A 21,565-nucleotide genomic window follows, 5' to 3' on the forward strand; every position below is an offset into this window, starting at 1 on the left:
TGGAGGAGGGGGGAACTGTCTGACTCATACTCCTTGCTAGGCATCTAAAGCACTAAAGAAATCTACATACTAAACCTGAATAATTTTCAAAGATGCTGCAGTGGTTCTGCCCTCCAAGATTTAGGAAACCCAATCACAGTTACAGTCCAACAGTCAAGTCCAAATGCTGCTAAAAGAGTTTATTAAAGACCATACTAACAGTTCTCATAACAATGGCACATACAATGATTCAAAATCATGACAAATAGCGTGGAGTTTTGAAGAGCATTATTTTAACACACCATGGACAAGAACAAAGCAGATGTACTGTCTCAGAACTCTACAAGCAGGCCCATGAAATACAGGAATCACATCATACAGCTACACAAGTGTCAGAGAAAATAGAAAGGAAAAAAAAAAGTCATTCAATATGCAGTCCTTGAATTTATTGACAGTATTACAGTACTTTATGGGCAAGGACTGGCTTGTTCCAGCTGCACTTTCCAGAGCACAAGGGCAGCTGGAAAAGCAAAAATATCCCCAATAAAAACCCTCCAACAAACATGCCTCAGGTGCAATCACCACTCCAGACCTTCCTGCTTACAAATTTTCAGTCAGAAATCCTGACCTCCCTGCAACTACTTTGCTCAGGACAGTGTTTTGTTTTTTAAGAAAACAAAAGCAGGATGCTTCTTTAAGACAGTGCAAAAATATTTCAATGGTATCATAAGATTAATAACAATCAGCATGGATCAACCACAGCACGGCCAACAGCATCTCCAAGATCAGAAGCAAATGGGCGTGCTGCCCCTTGACCAGCACTCCAGACTGAGGGCTTGCAGAGGGGAGGTGTGTTCCTCTCTCCCAAGCAAGCCACCATCTCTGGGTTCATAGTGAGGAATGGTCTTAGCTACTCCAGGGTAATAAAATGCTACAGAAAGCCTGCAATATTAAATTATCCAATCCTCTGTCAAACACTAACAAAAGAATATTGAAGTGGAAAAAGCACATAGCAGCCATGTGATTTGTAATGGCTCTAACTCTACAATTCTAACGCTGATCCCTTCCTGACCGTGTCGGTCACGGCAGCCCGAGCGTGCCTTACGGAGCTGAGCAGCTTACAGCACCCCCACGGCCATCAGGGACTCACAGCAGCACGTGGGGATTTGTATTCTCCGAGACACACCAGCTAATTACAGCTGCAGCTTGCTTCTGGTGCACTGCCTTTGCAGCTTTTGGCTACGAGATCTCAGGCCCCACCCTGGGCTTGTGGCCCTGGTCTCGCCTGCACTGACAGCAGCACACCCATGGACATACATTCATTCGGTGTGCATCCTCAGAGCCATCTGCAACCTCTTCTTTGAGGTGTCTGTATATCATGTTGGCATAATCTGTGTCAGAAGATCCCCAGGCAGCTCCACAGTACATGAATTCAATGAGAGATAACTGTGCTTTGTCAAACCCCCCCAAAATCATCTCCTCCCAATTTCCACACAGTTGTGTTTGCATCGTAGTGTGATTACGCAGAACCTTTTTAATGCCTGCCAAATTCAGAGGATAAAATCACAGTGCTGCATATCAACAAAACCCAGCAATTCCAGCCTCCAATATAAAATAATTTATATACACAAAGCAGAATTTACATGTTAAATAAGAAGAGATTGTCTCATTCTCTACGGTGTCTTACCCAGCTACTAAAAAATAAATAATTCACATCAGATTGATGGATTTGTTTCCTATACAGCACAGGTGCGCTATCGGAGCTGACAAAGACAACATGAAAAAACCCTTTTGCAATTAATAAAAGAATAGTTGAACACTTGCACATATTGGCACAAGGCAAAAGAGGAAAGGGAACATTACACAGCTCAGCTCAGGTGCCTTCCTCTGTGGAGCGGGACTCAGATTTCAGCTTCACAAATTCCTTGGCAACTTCATCATTGGTTCTCTGAGAGAGAATCCTCAGGATTGTGAGTCCAGTCTCATCCATGTGAATCCTACGCCCAAGGGGGCACCAGCAAGCACAGCTTCCTTTGTCTGCTATGTCTCTGAGCTGCATCACTGCTATCCCCAGAACCCGGTCCTCCCGGGCAAAGCAGTAATCCTTCACACAGACTTGGAGCTCATAGGCATCGGGGCCATCTTCATTCCCCAGGATGCTGAAAAACACATACAAGTTCACTTACAGTGTCTGGACTGCAAAAACAAAGGTGCCAGCACCTGACTGGAGGGCTCTGAATAGTCACAGAAAACTCCTTTCTACAGAAAACCCTGGTCAGAAAGAGAGAAGTAAAACCTGCAGCATGTGGGCATCTTTGCCAATTTATAGCAGCTAAAGAAAACCTGGTTACTGAAGAAATTAAAACAAGCAACCCCTTTCAAGCTGCATTTGCAACTTGTGTGTATTTGTGTGTGTGTGTTAAACTGTGAAATGAGAGGAGGGGGAAACATTAAAGCCATGCTAATAGATTTTCAACTCATGACTTTAAACATTTCTGCTTCTGCTAAGTGTGGCTTCATTTCAGAATTACTATTTTAATTAGATGAAGTCTTTGTTAAAGATTCAGGACCTTCCATTAATGTGAAAGCTAATAAAAATAAATCCCCAACCCTTCTGATGTTTCTAAAATTAAAAGAATAAAAGGAACAAAATCTATTCACTGAGAGGAAGCCTGCCTTTCCTCAGAGAATGGAACAATTATATGAACACTCCCTTCTCCCTGAGACATTTACAGCCTTTTGCTGGTCAGTTCTCCTCATCTCATTTTTATATGTACAGCTGAGAGAGCCCAAGCCTGCAGCTCCCTCTGTTAAGCCTCCCAAGAAGGAATATATCCTTGTAATAATGAAAAAAAATGAAATAAGAAGAGATCAATACTCGATGCAGAGAAACACAGCAATTTTAGCAGTGCAACTTGCTATCAGTTCCAAGGGCTGTATCCTTGGAAACGAGTTCCGAAAACATGTCCCACAGGTCAAATTGGGATAAAAACACACATTAAGATTAAGAAATAAATAAAAATGAACTTTTAGCCTCAACTCTACCAATAAAAAATACGAAGTTCATTAAAATGACAGAGCACAGTAAAATGTGTTCATAGGACACACAGAGCATTTCAGAAGGTAGCCAAAGGACACTGCTGGTAGAGAGCAAACCTCTGCATCCCACCTGCAGCAAAAGCTACCATAATCCAGCTTTTCTGCCCAGACACCAGAGACAGTACCAAGCTACTGGTTCATGTACGCTTCTTGGCCCTGAGCAGGCTGTCGGGGGACTCTGGAAAACCCTATCTGTCCCCCTGCATCTGCACTTGCCATGTCAGATCCTCAGGATATTTTTCACACTTACAAATGAAAGGTTTCGTTGTACTTTGGAGCCCAGTTGTTGCTCTTTGACTTGGTTGTGAACTTCCTCTTCTTGTCACTCTGGTGGGGCCCAATCATGGTGATTTCAACAAATGGACGGAACATGCCAGATGTCTGCCACTTCAGGTCGTTGGCTGCCACAACTGGAAAAGAGAGTCACAACCTGGTTTACAGCAAATACTCCTTTGTACTCATTGCTCTGGACATCCTCCAGTTCTGCCCTGCTTTCAATTTCTTGTTTCTAACTCAAAACATCACAGCGTCACAGCACACATGGGCAGCGCTATTTTGTAATGCAGGGATATGCTTTTTTGATCTAGTTTAAGTTCTGTGAAGGGAGTTTAAAGTTTGGGACAGTATGTAACTTCTGCCATACAGATTGTCTAGAAATAAGCACAAGAAAAGCCATTTTTGCTGCTCTGGGCAGGCTGCCCTGACAATTCCGTGCTGATATGACCATTGTGTGTCGGGTAAGAAAAAAATGGGGCATTTTGGAGGCCAATGTTAAAGTCTCTGTTGAAAAGGAAAGTGGGACTGCAGGTAAGACAAAGAAAGCCCATGAGCTGCAGGTGGTACCAGGATCCAGAACTATTAGCTTTTAATTCTCATTCTATCCCAGGTCACTCCAGGGAACAGACTGAAGCAAAGGAAATAGCTCTGAAAATCAGCTTTTGCACTTCAGTGTAGATTTAGCCAGAAGAGAGGACTGAAGAACTGCTCATATAAATCTTCAGAGGAAATTGAAGTAGTTAAGTATGCTGTATTCAAGCAAAGGAGACGGAGGAAAAGGAATCCTGGAATGAATCACTGCTTTGGTTATTTCCAGAGAGACTGTTCAGGAGCCAGGGTGGCCTTCAGGAAGAGGGAGAGAAGCATCTGAACTCTCACTGGCTCTGTAATCTCTGGGTGTACACTGAGCAGTTTCACAAGATCAGCCTGCCCTGTTCTCTGCAGCACAGACTAAACTGTGGCGCCTGGTGAGAGCCATCATCTGATTTTTGTTTACTTGCATACATCGCTGCCAATAAACAACTGGGCTGTGCACTGCCATGTCCCTGACTGGACAAGCTCATTTGCTGTTTCTCTGCATGTCCCTGATGTGAAACAGAGAAAACAATTCTGGCCTGAGATCCCATGAGCTAACACAGAAATACCCTGACTGCCAGCTGGAGATTTGCCCTGGCGAGCCTGAGCAGCAGCACGTGCTTTGCCATACCTTTCACCGTGACCTTGTGCTCCCCAGTTCCTGGGTGGGTGTACAGGTCAATCTGGATGGACACTTCTCCCACAGGATCATCCACTCCAGAGCCTGTTGGAAGAAAATGGACACACCCCCATGCACACACGGATTACTGGTCTTTGGCACAAGTCTTTATGGTCTCAGGAAGACAATGTGGTGTTTTCACAGCACACCTCTCAGAGCCAGATTTTCAGTCACAGCAATGCAAGATAACATCAGGCTCACATGCCCAACACACATGAACACCAACACTTCTTCCACTCCACCAAAGATTGCATCCTATTGAGAACACCAGTGAAGATTTTGGAAGAATTTAAAAGTTCTAACACTCAACAGCAGACCTTCACAGGGAGCAAGGATTTTTTAGAGGTTCCTGCCAAGCTACTGTGTATACATGCAGGCATTCCAGTGGTGGGCATTGGCATTCCTTTCTGCTCAGGGAAGAAGGGAGGACAAAAAAACTCAAGAACAAACGAAAAAGGAGGAGAGGACATCACACAACAGAGGAAATGTAGGGAAAAAAAATATACATAGGTATTAGTGATTTGCACAGAGCCACAGTGCAGTCTCACCCTCCAAGAACCTTTCTGCATGTTGTACGTCACCTAAAAGTTGTCATCCTGACTGTTTATCTGGTTCCCTTTGGAGGACGACGACAATCCCATTTGTGTTGTGCATCAAAAATTATGAGAGAGAAGCATTCGCAATTTGCATGCTTATTTCCCTTTATCAATTAACAAGATGTAGCTTCAGAAGGAAAAGATACCATGTTCGTAAAAGAGGGAGATCTCGTGAACCTTACAATTAATATATTATGATTTTTTTTCAACTTTTCAACTTTTAATCATAATTATCATCGTGTAATATGTGGAAATGACATTTTTCTGGGTAATAAAATTAAGATGTCATGTAAATTACAGAAAACGACTGCTTTGCAAAATGAAAATCAAGTTTCGATAAGAGAGTGAGATTGATTTGACTTTCTCTTTGATAACTGCCTGACCTCAGTTTGACAATTAGCAATGCTGTTGTAATTGAGATACCTAGAGGGTAATTGAATGCCTATGAATAGCAGTTATTTTGTCAAATTTGAGGGTAAGATACATTACTAAGTGAAAAACTGGTCTGTTTGAAATTCTAGATATGGAGATTGAAGGATACCATTACACAAGCATTTTGATGAGACTGATCTAACTTGTCAACTTTCACAAGAATGGTCTGCAGGCAGCAAAAACACTAATTTAAAAACCAAGAGGTTAAATGCCAACCTGTGCAATTCTCTGAGCAAAATTACATGCCACAGAACTAACTGTAGGCTGTGAAAGTCACATTAATATACCACTAAAAGTATCTGACCAACTAAAACAAAACCTCAAATTATCACCTCAGGGTAAGGTTCTCATTCTTGACCTGAGTACATTAAACAATCTTTAGGCTGCAACAAATATGGTATTGAATGTACTGTTTCCTCCCTGCTTAGATGGGCAATACTGTTTTTTATTTTTTTCTGTATATGAGCACAGAGCTTTAAAACTGGTAGGCTTAATTATTGACCTGATCCATCTGATGGTGTGGGTCTGTCACACTGTTGTAATTTTCCGCAGGAACAGGCAGAATTACCAACAGTATGTAATGGCCACATCCACAGAAACAACAGCCACCAAACATTCAGGTCTTTATTGATCTTTACTGTAGGTGTAGTAGGTTATAAAAGAAAAGCTGATGCCTCAGAAGAATGAGAGCAGAATCATCCCATTACCTTTGAAGAAGACAAAACTCATATTACAGGTTTTTTTTCCCCTACCTTCATTCTTGTCTTTTCATATAAAAATCTTGTTCTATGAACTGAATTTTTCAGAGACAAAAAACTACTCTGAAGATGGCCAACAAAAAATATTCTGAGCATGTACAGCTGTGTGCATACACATACTTGTACATTTAGTGACAAGCAGATTTAGTTCTTGACATGAAAGCCTCATTGGTATTGCAGTGCTGAAGGGTGAAACTACAGAACTGAGCTCGTGCAATGGGTTATATATGTGTTTCACCTGAGATAATAAAGCCTTTGGACAGCAAAAAATAAATTAAGAGACGAAACACTGCAAGACTTAATATTTAGGGGTCTCTTGGGCATCCAGACCTTTAGATAACTCCCCTTCAAGCCAGATGGTTCAAGCTTGGCCATGACCTTGAGTGCATATCCAACATTCCCATGTATTACAGTAGCCCTTCTCAGCAGACCACATGCATGCAAGCCCAGGACTTGAAAACACACACCCCACGGTAAAGGCTAGCGGAACAAGTCTGCAGCACCTCCCAAAAACCAGTTGATTTTCAAGACAGCTTTCACATCCCATGAATAAATCTCAAGCTTGGGAACAGGCTCTCAGGCAAGGTACAGACTTCTAAACCACACAACCTGTGGCTCAGTCTGTGGGATGCAAGCATTCAGTGGAATCTCACTTCTACAAGGAAACTACAAGGAACAGGACTCTGGAAAAGGTTTCTGAGCATGGGCAAGATGACTTCAAAAGCAAGGCAGTTGGGTAATGTTGTTATGGTAACAACATTCATCTTGAACATACCCTTATCAGGAAGAATGTCCTCATTAGCGGTAAACCTTATACCTTTCCCATCATGCACTGAGACATGAATTGAAAAGGCAAGAAAGCAAGCAGGATAAAGAGAGAGAGTATGAATTACAACACAATTAGCAATGTCACTTAAACACAAGGCAAATATTCTAGCTCTTAACAGACAAAATATCCTCCTAGATCTTCTGCACCGGGATTTGGAGAGAAAGGCTGTCTGAAAGTAAGGCATAGTCTGGGTTAAAAGAGAACAGAATTTGTGCTAGAAAAACTAGAGCTCTGATCCAAATATGCAGAGCCAACACTGAGCAGCACAGTACCATAGAAGCCTACTCAGTAATAAAATGAAAGCAATAGCTACCTCACAAACTGGAAGGTGCAACCACTGAGCAGAGAAGTAAGAGAATCAAATAGCATTTAAATGATACTGCATGAAGCCATGTCATCCCATGAGCTTGTGACACTTATGCAAAGGGAAACCTCAGTGACAGAGCTCCAGTAAGCAGACATCAGCTGTAAATAGTGGTGCAGTCCCTTCTGTCCCTCCAACCCGTGTGCAGCTCTCCAGACCCAGCTGTGGTTAATGACAAGGGTAAGCAAGTAAAGTCCTTTAGCCCCAGTCCTGGGAGGGAATCACAGAATATGCAGAGTTGGAAGTGACCCACTAGAGTCACTAAGTCCAGCTCCTGGCCCTGCACGGGATCATCCTGAGTGTCACAACTTCTACCTGAGAGCATTGTCCAAACATTTACTGAACTCAGGCTTGGAGCTGTGACCACTTACCTGAGGAGACTGTTGCAGTGCCCAACCACCCTCTGGGTGAAGAACCTTTTCCTAATAGAACCTCTGATAAAACCTAAACCTCTCCTGACACAACTTCAGGCTGTTGCCTCAAGTCCTGTCACTGGTCAGCACAGAGATCAGAGTCATGCCTTTCTCAGAGATATCCCAGCACTGATTCTGTAGATATTAGGTGGCATAGCTCAAATCTTTTATTCCCCACACAGGGTCCAAAGTTTTCAAGCCTATTAATGTACAAGATACTGATTTGGACCAGTGGCCTAGGACGCCCAGCACTTGTTCCCTACAGTGCCTTAGACTAAGTCACAAAGAAATGTCATCAGTCAGCTTTGAGAATTAATTGATGATCTTGTAATGTGTGCATATGATGCCCTAAAGAGCTTCAGAGCTTCATTCTTTCTAAGCTTCTTAAAAAATACATAAATATCCATGCACCCACTTCTGTGGGAACCCTGTATATTCCTGCTTCTGAGCAGTAATGATAAGCTCCCCACAATCTTTGTGTTTCTGCCAAATACTTGCCCCCAGTGAAGTTTAACAGTCAAATTATGCATTGCATGAAGCTACTTTTTCATATCAACTTTGAATTTGTCACTTTTGTGACTTCAATGGAGCACTTTTCTTTCTCTAATTTTAAGTACTCCTGACTGTAGTATGGACTGCTGCACTTTTTTATCTTCGCTCAGCATGAAAATTTAACAGTATCCACATTAAAAAATTGCTTCAATTAATTCATAGTTTGAATATATAATGGGAAATATGTGCACAGAAAAGCAAAGACTGCAAGCACTCAAGTGTGCACTCAAGTTCACCATCAAAATGTGGATTGTGTAAGTGATGGCAACGACCAGGTTCCTGGAGTCCCTAGTGGATGCAGTAGTCTTTGACCTGTCTGGCCACTGGATGTCATCGTTGCTCTGCTGGGACACAGCTACAGGACCATTCTCCCAAAGGTACTGATATTTTATTTAATTTCAGTGTTTTAATGCAGTATGCTTCAACATGATGAAAACTACATTGTGCTGCTATAGGCAGAGATCACAGAATCATAGAGCCATCGTGCCTGGAAGAGACCTGCCAAGTCATCTAGTCAAACTGTTAATCCAGCACCACCAAAATCAACCCTAAACTATGTCCCCAAATGCCATACTCAGACATGTCTTGTACACTTCTAGAGATTGTACACTTCTTCACCAGTTCCCTGGGCAACTTATTCCAATGTCTAGCCACCTTTTCAATGAAAAAGTAAATTCTAATGCCTAACTTGAACCTCCCCTGGAACAACTTCAGGCCATTTCCTCTCATCCTTTCTCTTGAGACATGGCAAGAAATACCAACTTAACCCTCACAGCTTCCTTTCAGGTAGTTTCAGGTCCCCTCTAAGCATCCTCTTCTGATGATACAACCCACCAAAACAAAATCAAACTTTCCTCTTTAGAAACAAGCCTTGATTTGCTCACAAAATCTCTGAACTCTCTACTGCTAGGGGAATGCCAGTATCAAGCAGCCTTATTTGCACAGAAGGGAAAGTATGTGAGCTAGGGAGTGCTTCCCCCTTGATCCTGGGCTCAGTGTGATGACATGCTGGCATAGTCTGGGGGTTGTCAGCTCTCTTGGGCTTGGAAGGATTGAAAGAAAAAGGACCCCATGCAAAAAGACATGCCATGGAGTTGCATGACTTTGCTGCTGGGATGAAGTAGCTTAATGCAAGGCTTTTAATTAAAGAGCCTGAAAACACAAAATTACCAGTTTTTGTTTAGACCCGACCCTTAGTAGCATCTGTCTCCTCTAACTGAGAATAGTGACATTCACAGTCAGCCAGTGAAGGTTCTTGACTACAGACCAAATTATTCTGTACAATCACATGGAGATGTTCACATGAAAGCAATGAAATTAACTGTTTACCCATCCAAATTCAATGAAACAGCACCACTAAGCCATAAGGCTTCTCAGAGAGTCACCAAACAGTTTGGTGACCCATCCCAGCAGCTTATTAATATGTTGTGATGATCTGTAATCATCTAGCTCCCACATACCCTGTACTGGCTACAGACAAAACAGTGCATTTGTTGCTCTCCTGTGAGACTTCTCCCTTTACAGGCAGCCTGTAGCTCCGTGACTCATCACACTGCTGTCAGCCTTAGTCAGGGCCACACAGGCTGTGCCAGCAGCTGGCCTGTGACACAGGCCTGTGACAAACTGACTGGCTTCTGCAGTGATGTCTTGCTGAAATGCTGCCTCACACCACCGTGCAAGCCTCAGTACAGTAACTTCAAATTTCGCTTAAGCCACCCACCCACATTAATTCATGAAACGTGACTGTTAAGTGAGGATTGCAGAGAAAAAAAGACCACAAACACCCCAGGCCTTATGTTTCACATATTTCTGCTCTCTCCAAATGTAGTCATGGAGTGGCAAATAACCCCCTTTCCCTCTTTCCCAGTTTCAAAAGCTCCAAACTGTCACACTTTCAGAAATGTTACTGCCAACAGCATCTACAAACTGGCAGTACAAGGGAGAGAAATTATGAACAGAACCAAGAGCTCCATTGAACTCTGCCAACACAAAAGAGTCTTACCCTGAGCAGTCTGAGACTGGACAAATGTTTTGATGAGAGTGTCCGTGGTCTGAGTGTAGAGGGAGAGAGCATATCGAAGTGACTGTAGGTCTGGACTCTTCTCCAAGAAGGTTTTTTTCAGACCATTCCCACCAGCATGGAAATATTGCTAAGAGAAACAGGAAAGGTACTGAGCAGAATTGAAACCAGCAACCAATATCTACATGCAGCTGTGTGTATGGATAGGAAACAGCTGGAAAAAATCACAGAACAGCTTCTGTACTGGAAACCCAGCTCTTAGACCAGCTGGTACCAACTGCTCATGGCATTCCTCTTCCAAAGCACTTAAATATGAATATGCTGACCCCCAGCAGCCAGTCCCTGAACCTCTTCAGGTGTACACAAACATGGCAGTATTCACTTAGAGCCTTTATCACTGTGACAGCAGGGACAGAAATGGAATCACTTACTTTGATTGTATCCAGTGCCAGATCCAGAACAGCACATTGCTTTGGAGTGAGGCTCCTGGTTTCTTCTCTCACCATATGATCCTGCAAACAACCATTGTATTTGATATGAGTGTGCTATCAGAGGCTAAAGGAAAAGGAGTGCCCCGTATCACCACTTTCTCCAGATTCATGCTGTATCTGTGTGGAGGCAGCATTAATTCAGCTGTTCAAGGAATGTTTAATGGAGTCTCTCAGAGTTGTCTATTACAGCTTAACTTGGAAATAAAGGAATTTTCTCGCTTTCTTGCAGGCACAGAAGACGTAAATAAGGAAAAAACTGGACAAAGGTAAGTGACAATTTAAAATCACGGTTTGTGTCTCAAGAAAACCTAAACAGAAGTCTGCCTGCCACCATCATTTTTAGAAAAGTCACAACAAAACTCTCCAGATACCACCTAAATAAAGGAATTCTGAGAGCTAGGCATTAGTCAAAGTTGTTATATGTCTGTCATTTGTGGATTTTTTTAACTTTTCCAACTACAAAGGTCACTAATTCATTCTGTCGTTTTTGGAAAAGAAGAAAAATGAAAGAAAATAGGTTTGCTAAGAGAAGATATTATTTCCATTAAGACCCACCAACTCTGACAGCAAAAAGCCAGTATCCACTTGGGAAAGAATTCCCTTTTCTGCAGTGCAAGCACATTCCTGTTAGACTCCTGGCTGACTACAAGGATGTGCCATCCTCTGGCATTTCACTAAGCTGTTTCTCTCAGATGCTTAGTCTAGGTCTCAGGGGAAAACAGCATATTTTAGGAAGTCAAAGTTTTGCACAAACCCATATTCTAACTGATCAGCTGGAGGGTCAGGCCAGTTGACTTCAAGTTGGGTTCTAAAACATTCATTAAAAAGATGCATGTATATCAGGCAAAGACTCTTTATCCTTACTTTAAATATGTCACAGGTCCCCTAGACACTTTCCAGGAGACATATCTGCTCAACTGCTTCTGTGTAAAGCACATCTAGTGTGTGGTATCGTGTGTGTTTCACAGGGACAGACCTGCTGGCTATCTTGCAGCTTGCTGATTCTTCAAACTGCCTGGTGCTGTTTTCATTATCCACTGCAATCCATCTCTGCCTGATGGAGACAGGGCTCTCTGCAGTCTAGGGGCAGCCACAAGGCATTTGCCACACTTCTCACAGACATCTAGCTATCAGCTTTACACAGTGAAGCCTTGGACTGCAGAGAAGATGCCTCTCAAGCTGTCAGTTTCCCAGACAAGATCACACCTTGCTTTCTTGACTAGCAGAGATGCGCCTCAATGTGCCTCTTCCCCCCCCCAGGATGTCCCTGGTCTGGGGACTGTGTGCAGGGGCACAGTACTCGGTGAGCTGCAGTGTGCCTTCTGTTGTGATACGCTGTCCTGAGGGGAGCAATAGCTCTCCCCCTTCTTCTGTGTGAGCTGGGGGTAATTCAATTGAAGATGATGTGGCTTCACACTTCAGTACACAGAGATTTCAGTACACAGAGGGTAAAGTGTTCTTTTCTCTGTCTGACAGTCAGATTAAGTGCAAAATCAGCCAGAGCCCAAGGCCACATTCATGGGAGAGGCCAGTTTAGTCAGGGTAGCTGTGTTCCCAAGTCAGAGCTACTTTCACATCTGCTAAAATGACTTTCTAGGCCTTCCTGCCAGATTGCCCCAACTGCCACAGAAACCAGGTGGTCAGCACTTTTCTCTCAAACACCTACAGAGCTCATTCAGCCCCACTGAGCACCCAGTCCCCCCGTGTCCATGCTGTCAATGCACAGCAACACATCACTGCTTTCTCTGAGTTTCCCAGTGTCATTTTCTTCAACACATTATGTAAAAATAACCCAGAGACTGGACTGGTAATATTTGCACCTACTCAGAGAAGAGCCCACGACTGTCATTCCTGTGCATACCTGCCCTCTGCAAATCCCACACTGCTCCTATAAAGAACTGTGCACAGTGCTACCTTCCACTTCCCAGACTGCCAGCCAGGAGCAAGAAACAAATATTTACATCAAATAATTATGCAAGTTCAAGCAGAAGAAGTGAAAAAAAATAACCCCAAACAACCCAACAAACTTTTCCTGATTTCTCAGACTCATCCTTGTATTCTCCACAGGTATTTTCAGAAGAAACTCTGCAGTCAGAGCCTGGCTGTTTATCCTGAGGGCAGCACAAGGGAGAAGAGGCAGCTGCTCCCTGCTCCAGTTGCTGGCTATTAAGCAAACTGAGCAGAAAGAGTTTGATAATAAGTGGGAGGCAGATATGTGGCACCAAGAAGGCAGGTTTATGGTTGGCTTTCTGAGCATTTTAAAATACACTGTGAAATTGATTTGTCATCAGGACAAGAGCCTGTGCTTGTCAGGTCTGTCAGTCTCAGTTTTCAGCTGAGTTATCTGATTCACTAGGGCTCTGTTCTCCCTGTTCTATTTAAGACCAATAAAGCTTAAAATCCATTCCATAGTTTTCCCAGGCTTTTAGTGGAACTGAAAAACGCAGAGGAGGGGGGTCTGAAGAACCATGCCTTCCCTGTTAGCTTGTATGTGCCTGAAAAAACAAAAGGACAAAAAATACAACATCTACAATTCTTACATGGACTCTTATAATACTCCTATTCTACTGAAAGTTTTTGGACACAATGTCATTTCCCTTATGGCCTCCAAAATTCAGGTGCTTTCACACTTGAGCATGACTCTCTTGCCACATATAAAATCCTGTGTACCTGTACTCCTGCAGTTCTACATGCAAATAAAAGTTTGAACACATACCAGGGCTTGCCTGATTTACATGATTACATGCATGTCTAAAAATGTAGTCCAGAGTCACCAAAGTTAAGCTTTACAGTAATTGAACTGAAGATGGGCTGCTGCTGAGGGATGGCCTTCACTGTCCAGTGCAAATGGAAACCAGCAAAGCTTCCAAACCACTCCTGGCAAAAGGCGCCCTGTATATGCTTAGAAATTCCAGTTCCAATGAGAAAATATGGAACAAGCAAAAAATAACAATGAATTTCAGTTGCCATGCCCAAGGGTGCACACAAACCACAGGAACTCACAGACTGTCCTTGTGACCTATGGGAAGAAACAGTGAATTCAGAGCTCTGCCCTCAGATGCCAGGATGAGATGGCAGAGATGGTTTATTTTCTGCAACATGATGAGTCCTTGCTGATGCTTTTGCAAAAGAAAGGGAAAACTCAGGAAACAGGAGTCACATTTGGATGCTGTGGCTCAGCTGCCACTCTCCCAGGCTGGCTACAAAGCTCTTTCTCCCCATTTTTCCCATGGAAGCAACACACAACATTGCAAGCACAGGAAGCAGGGAAGGAAGCACAGTCCTCATGAGCCACCATGTCACCAGGGATGACAGCCTGCCCGTGGGAGTGCATGAGGCCATCACTCAGCACAAGTGACAGCTATTCCCCTGGGGAGCCACACTTATGCTATGTGACTATTAACTACTATGTACCAGCCTCAAAATGTAGCTGGAGAACGGGTGCACATCTAAGAACATACCTGCATGCCCTGATCACTTGCTAGGACTGCTAATAAGCACTGCCTTAAATAAGCTGGCCACATAAATATGTATGGAAAATGTATCTGAGGCAAGGGACATAGGTTTATGAAGACAGCTGCATTAGTGTGTGAGACAAAACCAGAAAACTACAGGAAGGGACAAATGCCTTTTGAAACTGCAATAATCACTTAGGAGAAAGTCCTTGGCACTGAGAAAATCTCCCTGATCAAGCTCTGACAGAGTTCAGGTCCAGCTCCATCTCTCTCGCAGCAGACTGTGCACTGTGACACTTCAGATTTAGACCTCCTTCTCTTGCACAATACCAGTGCAGCACAAGTGCAACCACAGCACACAGTGCAAGCTGAGTGCTTTAAGACGTCACTATTTTCATACCGTTCTTGTCGTGATCACTGAATTAGTGCTTGATTCGCTTATGATGAGGTGGTGTGCACTTCATAATGCTCATGTCATGCACTGTCACGTCATGCACTGTCAAAACACATCAACAGAGCCTTCTTGCTAAATGCCAGCTTGCCTGTGACAGGAGCCCACGCAGAAGGAATTTACAGACACAGGCTCTCTTCCATAAGCAACAGCTATTTTTATAACAGTCCATGTAATTCATCCACAGCTAACACAAGTGTCTTTCCAACCATTAGGAACTCCCTTTTATAAATGGGGATACGGAGGAGCTGGCCAGATATTGAGAAATCTATTTTGTTTCATTTTAAATCAACGTACCAGACTTATCATCATGTATACAGAAGAGAAAAACTACTTTGATGATTAAACACACAGTAAGATTTAATGTTAGGCACTATGCTAATGTTAGTAGAATGCATTTTTAAGCACATTTAAGGCATTTAAAGGCATTTCTCTACAGTTGCATTCAGCAACAAACCACTGGAAGCACAAGACATGCTATGCACTACCACACTTCCATGCTTACACACAGGGACATTAACACAAGCCATGCAGGACAATACCTTCAACTTTGACAAGTGTCCCAGTTCCTTAGCAGCACTGAAAATCAACTGTGTGCCCTATGGTTGCAGAAGTTAGAAAAGAAAGGAGGGAGGGGGGGAAAAAAAGATTATAAACAAGCTTCACATATTTGCCCTTTAAGCAAGTCAAGTTAGTTCACAGCAACTTTACATAACCACCCCAAGGCCAGGTGGAACAACTTGACTCCTTGCCAATTTATTACCTAGTACAAACCTGGCATTTCTGTGGCTACCACAAGTAGAGCTATTTCAGAGCACAATGTCTTGCTAACCAGCTCACTCTTGCTTACAGCAGCCACTCACTTATACAGGATGAATCTTTAAATGGATTGCACAGGGTTGGGGTGAAGGCCATCTCCAAACACTCCTTTAGATTTCACGTCTAAGTCCACATGAAGACTGCAAAGACTGGCCACAGCAAAAGAGCACACAACCTGAAGATGATGAGAATCCATCTATAGAGGTAAGGCCCAGTCATCATGGTTGGGCTAAGCACAGATCAGATCATAAACAAAACTAGACCTCAGCTGTTTAGGGGTGAGAGATTGCCAAAGTTTAGTGAGCACTACAGAATCACCTTCAAATGTCCTAGAGCTTGGCCAATGGCTCTTATTCCCTTACTGTGCCCTGCTGAAGCTGTATTACCAATGAAGAAACATAAAGGGAAGATGAACCCCAGTGACAGGAAATCTTGCTTCAAGGCACTTCAGTACTCTCACTGTAAAAAATATTTTCCTTTTATCTAACCTAAATCTACCCTCTTCTGATTTAAAAAAACTACATACCTACATACCAACTGGTTATTTAGGCATTTGGAAAATAAATGTTAGCATATAAAATATGTTTCAACTAGGACAGATTGCTCAGAGCCCCATCTAACTTGGCTTTGAATGTTTCTAGGGATGGAGCATCTTGTATGAGAACTACTGGTTGCAAGAACTAAAGGTCTCCAGTAAATCCCATTCTCCTTCCCTCCCCATTACTATCCTTTCTTAACAGTCTTTAACCCTCTCACTTAACCACAACAACCTTGACCACGCCCACCCCAAAATACCTCAAACTGTAATGATGCAAGATGTAAACCCAGAATTATTATACTGCCCCTGCCAGTGTCCCTCAGGTTTCATTTGCTGCCTTCCCTGTATTTGTTCACTGCCCTTTAGGTCAGTACTCTGTGGAATAAGAACTATATCACACAGGGATTTGCAGAGAAGACCCTGGGAACTAGCTACTACTGCAAAGATCACTGATTTTCTTTTTACTTTTCTTTTTTTTTTTTAAGGATTACAATGAACATCAGCTGCTCTAAAAGTTCCCCTCAGCAAAAAGTCTCTATATCTGTTGCCTAGGGTAGCAGAAGAAAAACAGGCAGCTAAGAGATATAACACTGGAAAATTTGATACTTGCTCTAGGGCAACTTGACACCCTCTGCCCATTAAAACAGCAGCCCAGACTGAATTTTTAAGATGAAGAGGCTTTTTCTTTTGTTTTTCCAGCTTTGGAAATTTCTTCAAGCTGAAAGACTCTACAACTGAAACCACAGACCACCTCTTGATTTGCTCTACTTGTAACCACCAGCTAACCGTCACTGTTTCTCAGCCTTTTATGTTTGTTGAATACAAACTGACACAGAATGAACATTATTGATTTTGTAGCTAAACAGAAACCCTTGATAAATGATTAAATTCACAACTTTTGGCAGAGGTGGAAGGGAAAGTGCAGGAAAGCACAATGAATCTACAAAGGAAAGTTCCTGAAATGAGACTGAGAGCTTGTTTTCTGTCAGTGTCCAATGGGTAGCGTTGAAGAGTACAGCTCTCTAATCTGAAAGAGCACACATTTCCATGTATTTCCACCAAGCAGGGTTGAATGTGACCACACACCAGCAGCAACAGAGAGATTTCACATGTGAAATAACTGACCACAATACAGGGTTTCACCAGCCTCTGCTACCAAACAGATGTGCCTGCTGTTCTGTACAATTTGCCATGGAATTCTTTTGACTTACAGGTCTTAAAATTTAAAGTTTTTGAGTCCATTGACCAAGCAGGAAACAAAAACCAAAACATTTTTATATCTGGAATTTTGAAAAAGGGAACAGTCTCAAAACACAGTAACATCAACCTTTCTTAATTCAGTATTTTCAGCATTCACTGGACACTTTTTTTAATATACATTTGAACAACAACATTGACCACTTTTTTTAATATACATTTGAACAACAACTATTGAGCACATAGTCTTGCTGCCTCATGCTTCTGAGGAGTGCAGGTCAGTAACACTGAGCAACAGCCAGTTGCTCAACAACAGTGTGAGTGGATATGCTTCATGGAACAAAGCTGTTCAGATAACTCCCAGTTCTTGCACGCTACAAAAATCCTCGTCAATCAGTGACAATCTCTGCCAACTCGTCTGCAAGGAGAAATTACTTTGCTGTTACACTGAGTTTGTCATCAATGCTGGTAGCATCTAATGAAACTTTGGACAGCTCCTTCCTCTGCCAAATGGCATTCTTGTAAACAAGATGCCATACTCCTCAGGAAAGTTATTTATGCATGGAAAACATACCAGAAAGCTCTACAGACTGCACTTTTTCCCATTGTGCCAGAGAGTGAGAACAACTGAACTTAAATTATCAGGTAGCTTTGAGAAAAGCTGCCCACAATGGAATTGATTAAAATGTCAAGGATAGAATATGAGGACAAATTAAATCCTTATCATGAATCATGCCTAGCCCTGCAGCAAACACAGCTGGAAAGGGGGTGGACATTTATGCTGTTTTTTCTGGCTCTTCTGTAATGTTAGTTGTACTTTCCTAAACACCTCAGAAACAAGGAACACACCTATAGAACACAACAGAGATTTTAAATTCCTTGTTAACGATCTGATGCTTTTTTGTCCCTTCAGTGAAAGCATGTAGAGAACGATCATCAGCTGAGTCAAGTCTAATTGCCGGAAGCCAACTGAAGTGCATTGATTTATACTCCAAGTGACTCAAACCCTTAAAATTTAACTGTCCTACTGCTCAGCTGACAAAGTTAGGAAACAAAAGCCTGTTGCAAGTTTTTTTGATTCCAATCCTTTTTTGGAAACCATATTGTATGTGATGCTTATTTTTCCGAGACATAACAGTGAAAGGAAGTTTCATCTCATTTATTTCCCATATTTTTTTAATTCCTATGTTCAACAAAAATAAGATCTGATAGTTTAACAGCATTTAAGTTCATTTTAAAAACTCTATTGTATCTGGCAATTTTTGTTAGCACACATTAAGATAAAACTATTTTTAGTTGTTGTGGTGTATTGAACTACAAAAATTGACAAAATAAGCTTGAAAGTGGGGATGAAAAGACAAAAATAATTACCTGTCAGTACAGAGAACTGGGGACATATGCAGTTCATTATAATTTTATTAAAGGCTAAAAAAGCTTTTTCTCTTCATCACAGGGGCAGCCTTGAACTCTTCTGCTCCAAGCTAGCACAAGGGAGAGGATTCATGTAAACAGAAGTTAAGAAAGGTTTCAGAAAACCTTTTAAAGCCACAATCTCCTCCACCACAGAGTAGCTCTGGAACAGCTCAGGCAGATGAGCCTGAAAAAACAGCCTGAAAGTCAAATGCAAATTCTGTCCTCAGCTTAAAGAAAATTAAGTTCTTATCCTGGGCCATGGTCTCATTTAGTCTAGTTTCTACTTGTCACTAGTCTGAAAAGCAGAAAAAAGCACAGCAGGAGCAAGCACAAACAGAGCCTCATGTGAATGGCTACAGTGTACTGTGTGAAATAAATAAAGGAGAGGCTCCTGAGGAATCACCTGGGTGTAAACTAAGCACTTCTTCTCTCACCTGACTAGTCACCGGTGGCATGGTACAGTTTCATTCTAAGCAGTTGAGAAAGAAATGTATAACTAATCTGTTACTGTCACTGAGTGCTGTGCACTGAACCCCAGAATATGGATTCCCAGAGTGTATATCCACTCAGCCAAGACAGAAGGTGTTTAATTACATGCTGGATCTTAAAATTAGTGACGTGTGAACTACTTGGTGAGTTACTGGAGATCATATTGCTGCTAATCTCAAAGCCACAGGCAGAGAGTGCTCAGAGAAGTTGAAGTCACCCATCTGAAAGTCATGAAGAAGTCTCAGATAAGACGGTCAGAGTGGGAGGTTGTAAAGTTGCCCTGTCTCCTTTGGATCCCTCACAGTGCTCACACTTTCTCACCTGAGCCCCATACAGCAGAAACTTCCAAAGTGAAATTCTTAAGTCTGGAGAGAGGTATTTAAGCACCATACAGTGGCAGGGTCATGCAAGTGACAGGTGAGGCATACAGCAGGGTGACAGGAACCTTCTACCTGAATATGCTTTCTATGACCTACACCAAAAAGACTTCCGCAACTCCAGCAGTTTTGCAGAAAGATGAGAAAATATTCCATAAAAGAGATTCTTTTCTACCATGAATATCTCCTACTTCTTAAGGGCTGCACATGAGTTTTAGGATGAAAATCCCTGTCAGTGGTCCTTCAAACACAGAGAAGGCACCACTAGGGCTTTCAGTTGCTGAGGGCTGGGAGGAAAGTGTGTTACAGTAGCCTGAGGCTATTTGTGTCTGATGGGTTTTCAAAAGACAGAAAAAAAAAAAAAAAGAAAAATAAAAAAAAGGCAAAGAAAAAAAAAGCAAACCAAATTAGATAAGAGCAGCTTGGCACAGAAGTAGAATAGCAAAGAGAAAGTACTGCTTCGGCCCATGCTGGCAGCCCCAAATTTTGCCTTGCCTTGCCCTGCTAGCCCTCACTGCTGGGAATGATGAAAATCTGGTGGTGACAGAATAAATTGCTATGCTCCAGAGAACAGTGGAAGCAGCTCTTCATCCTTGCAGCTCACCTGACCTCACCAACAGTTTCCTGCTCAAGGACTGCAGACAAGGCCATTTTAATCATTGCATTGTTCAAAACTGTCCTTCTGGAAGAGCAACTCATTTCTACTTTAGACTAGTTCAGCTTCCTTGCTACCATACAACTAATTAGACACCAAAAAAATCCAGCTATGAGCATTCTGCATTATGTCAGACAAGACAGCAGAGGCTTCAATTTGCTTCTCAATTTGAAACTGAAATGATGGCTACATGAAACTATGAAAAAAATCTTTAAGTGGCTTATAGCAACATCCTGCAGGTTGGAAGAATTGGCTGATGAGAGTTATTGCCTCCTTCATGATACAAGTATTGAATCACTCTCCTACTCTGCCTTTGAAATTCAAAACTAGAAAGTATAAAGCCCAAGCAGCTCCTCCCTAGTTCTCTCTAAGCCCTTGATCTCACTGATTCCATTCCAAATGGGTCATGTTAATGCTGCTCCTACACGATTTTAGCACCTGTCCCCAAAGACTCCTTTTTAAAAGCAATGCAATTAAGACAAAGAAATTTCATCTTCCTAAATTCATTTTCTTTTTCTTCTTCACAAATCATAAAGGCAAACAGAAATTATTACTCCAAAACTGAGCTCAGAGAAAGCAGTCTTTAGCAAATTACACCTCACGCTAATTTCATGGTTGTAGGTACAACAGCGCACTTCATCCGAACAGTTTTATTTAAAATCATCATGATCAGGGCCAGAGACAAGGGCCTTCCCTCTCAGAGTAAGAAACACTTATAGCAAGAGGTAGGTTTGTATCATTTCCCTGGACAATGCAACCCAAGAAGCCCAGTTCAAATATGTGAGGGAACTGCTGGATAGTGAAAAACACTCTTGTTCTACCCAATATTGGGAAAAAGGTAAGGCTGCAGAAATGAGTTACAGACTGCAAGTTCACTTTAACGGCAAGATGAAAAGAAGTTCTGGATCATCTGTAAATAATGAGGTTACAGCCCAAACTTCACACTGCATCCAACTGAGTGTCATCCCCCAGAGCAGCTGGGCATGCATGACTGACATTTAATCAGTTTCTCTGGTTTCTCACAAATGGGGAAGAGTTAATCTTCCATTGTTAAAAGCATCACTACATTCACAACACATATCCATCCAGCATGTCCACACAGCTGAA

The 21,565-nt window shown here is 42.3% G+C and overlaps 1 protein-coding gene across 15 annotated transcripts in view; it reads right to left on the minus strand.

Annotated features, from left to right (window-relative positions):
• Positions 1-164: 164 nt before the first annotated feature.
• Positions 165-21,565, minus strand: part of UNC13B (unc-13 homolog B) — a 207,562-nt gene continuing 186,161 nt past the window's right edge. For 5 of the 15 annotated variants that reach the window (XM_086868135.1, XM_086868131.1, XM_086868137.1 and 2 more), the window contains 7 exons: positions 15,513-15,569; positions 11,005-11,085; positions 10,556-10,703; positions 7,171-7,227; positions 4,562-4,654; positions 3,329-3,488; positions 165-2,138 (listed from right to left, as the gene is read on the minus strand). In XM_086868135.1, the coding sequence (XP_086724261.1) occupies positions 1,853-2,138; positions 3,329-3,488; positions 4,562-4,654; positions 7,171-7,227; positions 10,556-10,703; positions 11,005-11,085; positions 15,513-15,569 (882 nt within the window). In that variant the 3' untranslated portion in view covers positions 165-1,852. The remainder of the gene's footprint in view (positions 2,139-3,328; positions 3,489-4,561; positions 4,655-7,170; positions 7,228-10,555; positions 10,704-11,004; positions 11,086-15,512; positions 15,570-21,565) is intronic. The other 10 variants (XM_086868136.1, XM_086868139.1, XM_086868134.1 and 7 more) reach the window with 3 other exon arrangements.

The sequence above is a fragment of the Cyanistes caeruleus genome, chromosome Z (genome assembly GCF_971803275.1).
Source record: "Cyanistes caeruleus chromosome Z, bCyaCae1.hap1.1, whole genome shotgun sequence".
NCBI classification, from domain to species: domain Eukaryota; kingdom Metazoa; phylum Chordata; class Aves; order Passeriformes; family Paridae; genus Cyanistes; species Cyanistes caeruleus.